Genomic DNA, 9,864 nt, shown 5'->3' on the forward strand with positions numbered 1-9,864 from the left:
AACCCCCCCCCCCCCCAACATATGACACCTCTACACAAGATAAAACATTTAACTGGACAAGAAAATAAAATACTTTCACAAAAACCAACGAGATCTGTAACAGAGCTTAACCACTAGAGGGCACAGTCGCACTATTCGCCATTTCATTTTATATTCCATCATATAAATGCATTTTCTTGTCATTATTTTTTCACCTTTTTCTTAAATCAATTCCGCTGCGAGCAATACCTGATCTGAACAGCAGACCGAAAACAACACAACGCATTTAAATCACATGACCTGTCTGTCATCAGGACGTGTTTGTAGCTCATCCGGGTCAAAAGGCGTCAGCATGGACACGGGGGATGTTCTTGCATCTCTGGTAGGCAGTTAGTTATTTTAACTTATCAACAAACACAAGGCACTGTATGATAACGTGATAGTATTTTATTGAACCGATGCTCTCATATAGCGAATTTTCATAACCGTTCAGAGCCCAGAGTAATACATCTAACGTTATATATCTTAGTTAGCCTGCATGCTAACAAGCATGTTGTGGGCATATGGCAAAAATAACGAAATAATTTCCTTAATCATCACTGATATTTATACTCATCCAGTTTTAAATTGCTTAGGTAGTACTATAAAAAGGGTACTTGACAGCGTTGATGAATACATGAGTTCTTCGTTAGTCTCTTGAGGCAGCGTTTGTTTTTAACGACACGGGTTTTACGTATTAGATTTATTAATACACTTTAATGTTCAATTTTCCACTGAATTGAGTATTTCTGTCTTTAATAAACAGGGGGTAGAGGGAGCCACTGCGGCTGCGCATGCGCTCTCTCTTCCAGCAGAGGCGTATGGAAATGATGTGAGTTGGGATGTTTTGATACTTGCAAATGAATAAGAAAATAAGTTAAATATTTGTAAAAGTATCCCCACTTCAAAACACTAACCATACTGTATGTTTGCCATCAGGCCCAACTGGAAGTAATGTGGGCTATGAAAGCCTACAATCACGCAGAAGTTTACTATAATGTAAGTGAATGAGTGTCACAATCTGTCCTGTCAGTTGGATCCCATAAATCAGTGGTTCCCAACCCTGGTCCTGGAGGCACCTCAACACTGCACGTTCTGCATGTCATGTCCAGGACCAGGGTTGGGAACCACTGGCTTAAATGTCCAGCTTCATTGACAGGTTTATTTCTCTACAGCTTATTTCCTCAGTTGATCCCAAGTTTCTAAAACTAACAAAATCAGACGAGCAGATATACACTAAATTCCGGGAAGCATTTCCTGACCTTAGTATTCAAGTTCTGGACCCAGAGCTGCTGAAGTCAGCGGATGCTAAAGAGGTGCGTGACGTCACTCTGATGTTTAATTTTTGATTTCACTCATGACGAGTCGGTCAAGCCATCTTTAAATTTTTTTCCAGAAATGGAGGCCCTTTTGTAACCAGTTTGAAGGAGTTGTAGAAGACTTCAACTATGGTACATTATTACGTCTAGACTGTCAAAAGGACTACACGGAGGTGAACACGATATTTGGTATGTGATGCCACACGTTCACTTCTTTTAGTAGTTTACACACATCATACAAGTGCACAGGAAACAGATTAAGAACAAAAAGCCTAATTTTCCCCTCCATTTTCATTTCAGCGACCAGAATCCAGTTTTATGCCATTGAGATTGCGAGAAACAGAGAAGGAAACAATGACTTTGTCCACAATGCCAATTCAAAAACCAAACAACAGAAGAAAGATAAGAGCCAATCATAACAGCTTACTATTTGAACTGGCCTTCTTGATGTAGAGGTGATCTTTCTTCACATAAAGCTCAACAGTGGAGAAACATGTTAAATGTCCTACTTATTTTTTCCCACTATGTAAATGTGTAAAAGATTTTGATTTTCCTGCAATGTGTGGCACCTTTTGTTTAATAAATAACAGTACATAATTCCCACTGAAAAAACTGCTTCTGTATTGTGTGATTTGATTGTACTGTAATTAGAATTGCTGTGGTTTGAAAGACAAAATTGCATTTGCAACCTATTTTTTCAATATGTTGTCAATTTGAGTGAATCAGGATTTTCAACAAAGCACAACTCTTAAGTAATAGATGGCATTGTTAAAAAAAATTAAACCCCAACATGGACGAACAATTTTTTTGATGGTTCTCAGAACCCGCTTTTGAGGAGGATTTCGATGGGATGTGGAGGCTGAAGTTCAAAGTTCACCTTTGAGAACATCCTGATGTATCCCAATATTGACTTTTTCTTTACATTTTGTCATTATTTAGCATTTTTGCTGAACTTTTACTGCATCAACAGGCATCACTTCTAAACTCAGATCCATCCAATAAAACATTGTTGAGCAGATTCCATTCACTACAGACTTCCACGACTTAGAAAACCTGGAATTTCCTGTAAATCAATGACCTTGGGAACCCTGCTGCTTTTAAGAATAGGAGTGTTTATTACAAAAAGGTTCAAATTTGACCTCATGTCGACTTGAAAACCACGACTGTTTGGTCTAATGTTGCGATCACAAAATGTGCACATACTAGTACAAACCAATGATGTTTATTTTGCAGTCACAATGCTTACACTATATGTAGCAGACATCCAAACAAACAATCAAACCAGCTAACCTTATCACTCAATGGACCCAACACACAGTCGCCAAAAAACACATTCACATCAGGGAACCAAGAAAAGAAAGTGAACATCCATGAGTGTTGGACATGGTTAAGAGATGAGCTAGTTCTTCACAAACAGTTAGCAGCACAAGTTGCTATTATACTCCATTCGGCCTCTGTGCCTTAAATCTACCATATTCTGATGCATTTTCTGTTATTAAAAATAAACCTGGAATTCAGAGAGAAGAACGAGAAAAAAATAAAATACAACGGGGTTAAAGCTAGAGACAACTGTCGAAAGTGATCCTGTCACAATGATTTGAGTATCCAAACAAACAATTCAACCAGCTAACCTTATCACTCAATGGACCCAACACACAGTCGCCAAAAAACACATTCACATCAGGGAACCAAGAAAAGAAAGTGAACATCCATGAGTGTTGGACATGGTTAAGAGATGAGCTAGTTCTTCACAAACAGTTAGCAGCACAAGTTGCTATTATACTCCATTCGGCCTCTGTGCCTTAAATCTACCATATTCTGATGCATTTTCTGTTATTAAAAATAAACCTGGAATTCAGAGAGAAGAACGAGAAAAAAATAAAATACAACGGGGTTAAAGCTAGAGACAACTGTCGAAAGTGATCCTGTCACAATGATTTGAGTACCAGGCTCTTTTTTTGAAGGACACGGCTACATTCTATAGGCTCCACTAACGAAGAACGCCAGATCAACAGTAAAGCCACGAGAGACTGGAAGCCTGTGAGATTAAAAATGCAGGGAAAACAGTTTGACGAAAGCTCAGAGAGCAACTTCACCACAACCAAGTCACTTTATCTAATCAAATCCACAGACGACATGATCGAACCCTTCAGAGACAAAAGGGGAAAGGTTATGCTTGCGTTCTCTGATGAATTTCACACGAGGATGGGGTGGTTTTGGGACCGTTCCCAGGCCGGCGATGAGCAGATCTAAGAACATTCTCGGTGACGGTGGATGTGGTGGGGATGTGACCTAAAGGTTGACGTAAGACTGACTTCATCATGCCCAAGATTTGAGGGAAAACGGTATTCCTTCTGAAAACGTTAACGCAAGAGGTTTTGTGTATTTACATAGCTCCCGTTTGTGTTCCATAGAGTCAATTCGAGGGGGGAAAATTAATAAATGTACAACTTGTGATCCTATTCGACGCTTCATCCCGCCCCCTCTGTGGACAGGTGTCAATCCTAACACTCGCGCCTCAATCCCACATCGTCACCCAGATATAAACCACTCTCTCCATACAGACAAACCCACACTTCAGCACAGTTGCACTAACTTACTAGACTGTAAAAAGTATTCAATCACACTCATTATTTGTCTTAAATCGTAATCATTATAAACATTGTTGAAAATGTTATGAAAAAAATGTACACTTTTTTTTTCCTTATGTGTTTCTATACAAGGCAGGCAAAAGCAGAGCACTATGTATACCAGCTCATCCTAACCCTTCCTCCCACAAACATGCTCTCAAACACACTCTCATGCTCACACACACACACACACACACACACACACACACACACACACACACACACACACACACACTCAGACTCCCACTTCCCATCGTCCCTCCGAGCGGTTCGGGTGTGCCGCCCACTCTATAGAGTCCACACTGGTGCCGCCCCACACCCCAAACCCATTCCCCAGCCGTACCCCCTTCTCTCTCTTTGGACTTTGAGCCCCAAATGACAAGAGAATGGTCAAGGAGAATGACCTCTAGAAACTGGCTTTAAAATATGTATATATTTATATGTGTATATATATATTTATATATATAAAAAGGGGTGGGGGGAGGAGGTGTGAAGGGAGAGAGGTAATTGGGTATTGTTAGGGACTGGGGAGTGGGAGGTTTGCGCAGCGGTGGTCCCCCGGCAGCCGGGCCAGGGGAGGGTGGGAGTACAGGCTGGGACCGGGCCACGTGGGCGGGGCCTGGTGCTCTATGGAATGTCAGCTCATCATATCGTTGCTGTTTACCCCGTATGTGGAATTCTTCATGGAGTCATTGACTTCTCTTCTAAATACTGAAAGATTCTGTGTAAACCTGCGAAAACAAGACAAAGTGAGTTCGCTAAAAATGTATACTATATATTACATATATGTGCAAATAAATAAATAATATAGTCTAGTTTACTACTCTAAAACTTACAGTTAAGGAATATGAGATGGCTCGCACTAAGAAATGCCATTAAATGGGCTCAATCAATCTTTTCTAACAGAACACCCACTTCAAAAAACGTACATGCAAAGTTCGTTGGGATTCTCAGGAAATCAAATTACCTGTCTCTGTTTTTGGTCAGCAAGTTTCTCTCTATGCCCTCCATGAGATTTTCAAAGCATAAGTGCATGGCTTGCTGCTTTTCTGGTGGTTGGCTGTTCACAATGCTGTTCCTCAAATCTGCAAAATACTACAACCCCAATGCAAATCAGCATGTTAGAATGATTTCTGAAGGATCACGCGACACTCGAGTAATGATGCTGAAAATTCAGATTTGCATCACACAAATGAATTTTAAAATGCATTCAAATAGAAAACAGTTATTTTAAATTGTAAGAGTATTTCACAAGACTACTATTCTACAGTATTTCCGATTAAAAGAAATGCAGCCTTTGTGAGCTTTAAAAAAACCAAAATCTTCTATATTCTGTCTCATACCTTCTCATTGAGTAGAATCAAGCCAAGCAGTGGTCGTGACATTGACCACTGATTCCTACAATCTTCAAAAATGATGATATTCAACACTGTGGACAGCATCTGGATAAGATTGTGAGAACTCTTGTCAGATTAAGTATCTCCAATACATTTCAAAATGTAACGGTGTTTGATAGACATACATAGGGCTGATATGTCCAAAAAAATTATCACGATAATTTTTTTATTTATATCAGTCCATATCAATAATTATCATGATAAATTTCAAATCTTTATTTCTTTCAAGTTTAAAGGCAGATTTTTACTTCTATTAAACTTAACCATCGGTCTTTCATAGTAGCAAACATTTAGATCATGATAACCACAGTTAAAATCTCATGGTAAAAATGTAACGCTCTGGTTTCTAGGTATTTGTATGAAAAACAGTAGCCTAAATGCATTTAGTATAAATGCACAAACGCTATAGATTAATAAAAAAAAATACTGTAATTATATTCCATTACTTCACTAATACATTTAATACATGTCTACATTAATAATATAATAATTCAATATGAATATTCCACATTTCTGCCACAACACCATGGTGCAGTTACTGTTACTACAGTAAATCCATGGCAAATGATGGCGATTTGTAGATTTGAGAAAAATCATATCGTGATAACTATCGTTATATATTTTTTAATCGCCCAGCCCTAGACATACACGAAAAAAGTTATTTTTTATTTAGTTTTTTATTTATAGTTCCTCTAACGCTTTAAATATGATGAAACACTAAATTATAAAAAAAAAAAAAAAAAGTTTTAATTTATGTTTTAACCATTTTATTTTTTAAATCTCAGGTCTTTCAAAGCCTCAGCTCACCTGCTGGATCATCTCAGGGTGCTGCTGCATTATGTGAAGGAAGCGGTCGCTCTCCTGGGCCATGGGCGCCGCTCGTTTCTTCGTGCTGCGTGACAGCTGCTTGAATAGATAAGTAACTATGTGGTCCAGGCTTGAGCAGCAACCAGTGCATACCATTGTGTCTGTGAGGAGACAAACTGAAAGTTCAGGTTCAAAAGTTCACAAACACCCAGGGGTCCATGATGGAACTGCAGGAGGGTTTCTGAGATTAAAAAAGTATAAAACAATGATGCTACACAAAAGAAAATTCATAAGCTGAAGAGGAGGTCCTTACCAAGTGCTGTGAGCCCCTCTGATATGGAGGACAGGATGTACATGACCACATGAGGCTCCAGGCTGGCGATGAAGTTCATATGGTCTTGGGTTAGCACCTCCAGAAGAGAGTAGTAAGACTGACTAAGCTTTGGATAGTCCTGCAAGAACAAGAACAAACCAACCCAAAAAAAACCCCCCCAAAAAAATCAACCAATCTCAATGCTGAAGGACACAATCCTGATGCTGATAGCTGATATTTACCAGCAGGTCACTGTGAGGGATGGACAAGAGCAGCTTAATAAAGGTCTGCAGAGCGTTGTCCAAGGCATCATCGCCGTACAGCCGGAAGACGCCAAAGTTGACATAGTTGCCGCTTAATACGGCTTTCAGCATGGAGAAGCAAATGGAGATTCCCTTCAGTTTCAGCGCGTACACCTGATCTTTTGGCAACTCACCCAGTGTCAGGATCCGATTCCCTTTAAGAGAAATAAGACAATACTAGTACAATGATTATTCAATTAAAGTTCTTCAGATTTAATAATTCTACAACATGCCAGAGGAACAGTTGATTGAAATATAAAAACTGGGTTATTATAGCAGAGTTTGTACCATATGTTGTAATCATCTTGCTGGTTTCCCTGAACAGCAGAATTCCATTTGGTGAGGACACATCAAACTGTAATCTCTGTGACCTTCATGTAAAAAAAACCCATACTTTAAGTTAGAGAACATACATAAATTTAAAACTCAGCTCTCAGAGACATGTGCAAGATGTAACATTGCGTACCTGTTGTGGACGAGCTCAGCCATGAGTTTGAGGACTGGTGTGGTGCAGGCAGGTACATGGTACCAGAGCTCTATTGCCCTCTGTAAAATGGGCATGTAAGAGGGGTAACTAAGATCCATTAAGGAACACATTAAAATTGGCATTCAGTCTGAACTGACCTAAGAGATTAGCTTTATATAATTTACTTATAAGTTTGTTTTAAAATTAAGAAAATAACAAGTAATAAATAATTAAATAACAAAAATACTAAGAAACTAATAAATAAACAAACAAATACAAATAAACACACAAATTACAAAATAAATAAATAAACAAAAACAAAGTGAACAAACACAAATAAATTACACAAAATTAAACACACACACACACACACACACACACACAAAACAAAAAACAAAAATAAAAACAATTAAATGGAAAAAAAAAACTACACAAATAAAAAAAACAATTACACAAAAATAAACGACTAAACAAATAAAAACAATGTAAATAAAAAGAGAACAAACACATAATTAATTTTTGTTTTGGGAGAAGTCAGTCAGCAGAACAGGCGGGAGCGCGTGAGTGTTTGCTTAATACTTTGTTTCTGCATCTGTTGTTTAAATTGTTACTTGCTGCTAAGGTTTATTTCGTTCTCTAGCTATTTCTACTGCCATTTTCCGTTGTACTTTGTATAAAGTAATAGCCGTCGGCTAAGAAGGAGCTTTTGTTATTTATATTGCTCCATTCCTGCACTTAAGTGCGAACTTTATAGTTTCGATTTGAGCAATTGCCCTGCTATAGGCTTTTGGGTGTGCTAATTTAACAAGGCGTCCACAGCTGTTTTATCTGAAGTGTCGGGTGGCTGTGTATTTGTTTGTTGTCTGTCAGCTGAGGCGGAAGCGTCAGCGGAAGCATTCAGCCCTCGTGTGAAGACCTACGAGTGTAAAGACCTGCGACTTTACCTGCATGACTTTACCGAAACCGGGCGACGCACTTAAGTACTTTTTTTTTTACTTTTTTCCCTTTGCACACTCCTGTCTGTCCTCTCCCTTCCACCTCTATCATGTGTTTTCAATACATTCCGGTTGTCTCGTAACAACGCTCTAACATCACTCGCAGACGGCAATGCAATCTTGCTAACCTGCATCCTATCTGTACATCTTCTACTGCACCTTTCTTTTTCTGTGGGTTTCTGGAATTGTCAGTCAGTTGTCAACAAAGCTGACTTAATTTCTGCTTTTTCTTTGCAATCTACACTCAGCATCTTGGGCTTGACTGAGACCTGGATTCGTCCAGAACTTCTCTTTCTCTTACACCCCTCGTCGGGTTGGAAGGGGTGGGGGCATTGGTCTGCTCATTTCTAACAATCGCAAATACTCAACCCACTCTCCCCTATGCAATTATAGCTAATTTGAATCTCATGCGATTACTGTAACAGCTCCTATAAAATTCCATGTTGTGGTAATTTACTGGCCTCCTAGGCACCTTCCTAGAAGAGCTAGATGGTCTGCTGTCCTCATTCCCGGAGGATAGCAGTCCACTTTTAGTCTTTGGCGACTTTAACATTCATCTGGACAAGCCTTATGCTGCAGACTTCCATTCACTCCTAGCTTAATTTGATTTCAAATGCCTTACCACTACAAGCACTCACAAATCAGGCAACCAACTTGACTTAATTTACACACGCAATTGTACTGTACCAACATTTTGGTAAAACCCCTACACATCTCTGACCATTTCTTCATTACATTTAACCTACATCTTCCTACCTGTGTGCCACCAACCCCTCTACCTGTTACTTTTAGATGAAACCTGCACTCCCTTTCACCCTCCTATCTTTCCTCGGTAGTGTCTTCCTCTCTTCCCTCACCTACCCATTTCTCATCTCTGGACAGCAACTGACACTTTATGCTCTACTTTAACTTCTTGTCTAGACAATATATGTCCTCTCTCCTCCAGGCCAGCAGCATCGGTCCAAACTCAGGGCAGCAGAGAGAAAATGGCACAAATCAAAAGATCTGTCTGACCCGAGTATGTATCAGTCTTTGCTTTCATCTTTCTCTGCTCAAGTCCATACTGCCAAATCTTCATATTTTCACAACAAGATTAACAGTGCTACAGACACACGTAACCTCTTCAAAACATTAAATTCTCTACTCTTGTCCCCCTCCACCACCTCCCACCACTTCTATAACAGCTGATGATTTCGCCACATTCTTCACAGACAAAACTAGAACAATCAGTAGTCAGTTCTCAGCTCCACACACACACACCCAAACTCATTATATAGGTTTGATATTAAGGTTTTATCATGATAGACACCGATTTAACTGCAGTGACACACAACATGTCTTTATGTTAAAATTAAATAAAACCACTTCAAGTTCTCATAAAGAACAAGAACATGGTCTTCTTTTTAATGAAATACCAATGGTTATATAGGCTAATTATGCATTATTTATAGCAACTTGTTTACCATATTCTTCATTCTTTCAAGCAGACATTTATTTCTATAAATAAATTTAGATAATCTTTAGGGCTACTAAGGTTTTTCAGTCAAAAGCAGTGCGTGATTTTCTGTCTTTCTTTTGTTGCTTGATTAACATCAATGACTTGGACAATAGCAACTA

The 9,864-nt window shown here is 38.9% G+C and overlaps 2 protein-coding genes across 2 annotated transcripts in view; one reads left to right on the plus strand and one right to left on the minus strand.

Annotated features, from left to right (window-relative positions):
• The first annotated feature begins 264 nt into the window (after positions 1–264).
• Positions 265–1,949, plus strand: LOC107678025 (protein PBDC1-like). Its single transcript, XM_016473127.1, has 6 exons — positions 265–361; positions 785–850; positions 958–1,017; positions 1,194–1,334; positions 1,415–1,526; positions 1,638–1,949. Exons 1-6 carry the CDS (start codon positions 275–277, stop codon positions 1,754–1,756), a joined length of 585 nt encoding a protein of 194 aa, XP_016328613.1. The 5' UTR covers positions 265–274; the 3' UTR covers positions 1,757–1,949.
• A 1,349-nt stretch (positions 1,950–3,298) lies between these two features.
• LOC107678024 (exportin-7) overlaps positions 3,299–9,864 on the minus strand; it is a 26,491-nt gene continuing 19,925 nt past the window's right edge. The window contains exons 21-28 of the mRNA XM_016473126.1: positions 7,253–7,360; positions 7,075–7,157; positions 6,727–6,941; positions 6,485–6,623; positions 6,172–6,332; positions 5,311–5,409; positions 4,935–5,062; positions 3,299–4,698 (exon numbers count right to left, since the gene is read on the minus strand). Of these exons, the coding sequence (XP_016328612.1) occupies positions 4,605–4,698; positions 4,935–5,062; positions 5,311–5,409; positions 6,172–6,332; positions 6,485–6,623; positions 6,727–6,941; positions 7,075–7,157; positions 7,253–7,360 (1,027 nt within the window). The 3' untranslated portion in view covers positions 3,299–4,604. The remainder of the gene's footprint in view (positions 4,699–4,934; positions 5,063–5,310; positions 5,410–6,171; positions 6,333–6,484; positions 6,624–6,726; positions 6,942–7,074; positions 7,158–7,252; positions 7,361–9,864) is intronic.

This window comes from Sinocyclocheilus anshuiensis, unplaced genomic scaffold, assembly GCF_001515605.1.
Source record: "Sinocyclocheilus anshuiensis isolate Anshui unplaced genomic scaffold, SAMN03320099.WGS_v1.1 scaffold260, whole genome shotgun sequence".
In the NCBI taxonomy this organism is placed as follows: Eukaryota; Metazoa; Chordata; class Actinopteri; order Cypriniformes; family Cyprinidae; genus Sinocyclocheilus; species Sinocyclocheilus anshuiensis.

Excerpts from the sequence above, each read along its gene's own strand:
- LOC107678025 (XM_016473127.1), top strand. The coding sequence starts at position 275 with ATGACCTGTCTGTCATCAGGACGTGTTTGTAGCTCATCCGGGTCAAAA. Across the intron at positions 1,018-1,193 it reads ACGCAGAAGTTTACTATAAT|CTTATTTCCTCAGTTGATCC; the intron begins GTAAGTGAATGA and ends ATTTCTCTACAG. Across the intron at positions 1,527-1,637 it reads GGAGGTGAACACGATATTTG|CGACCAGAATCCAGTTTTAT; the intron begins GTATGTGATGCC and ends TTTTCATTTCAG.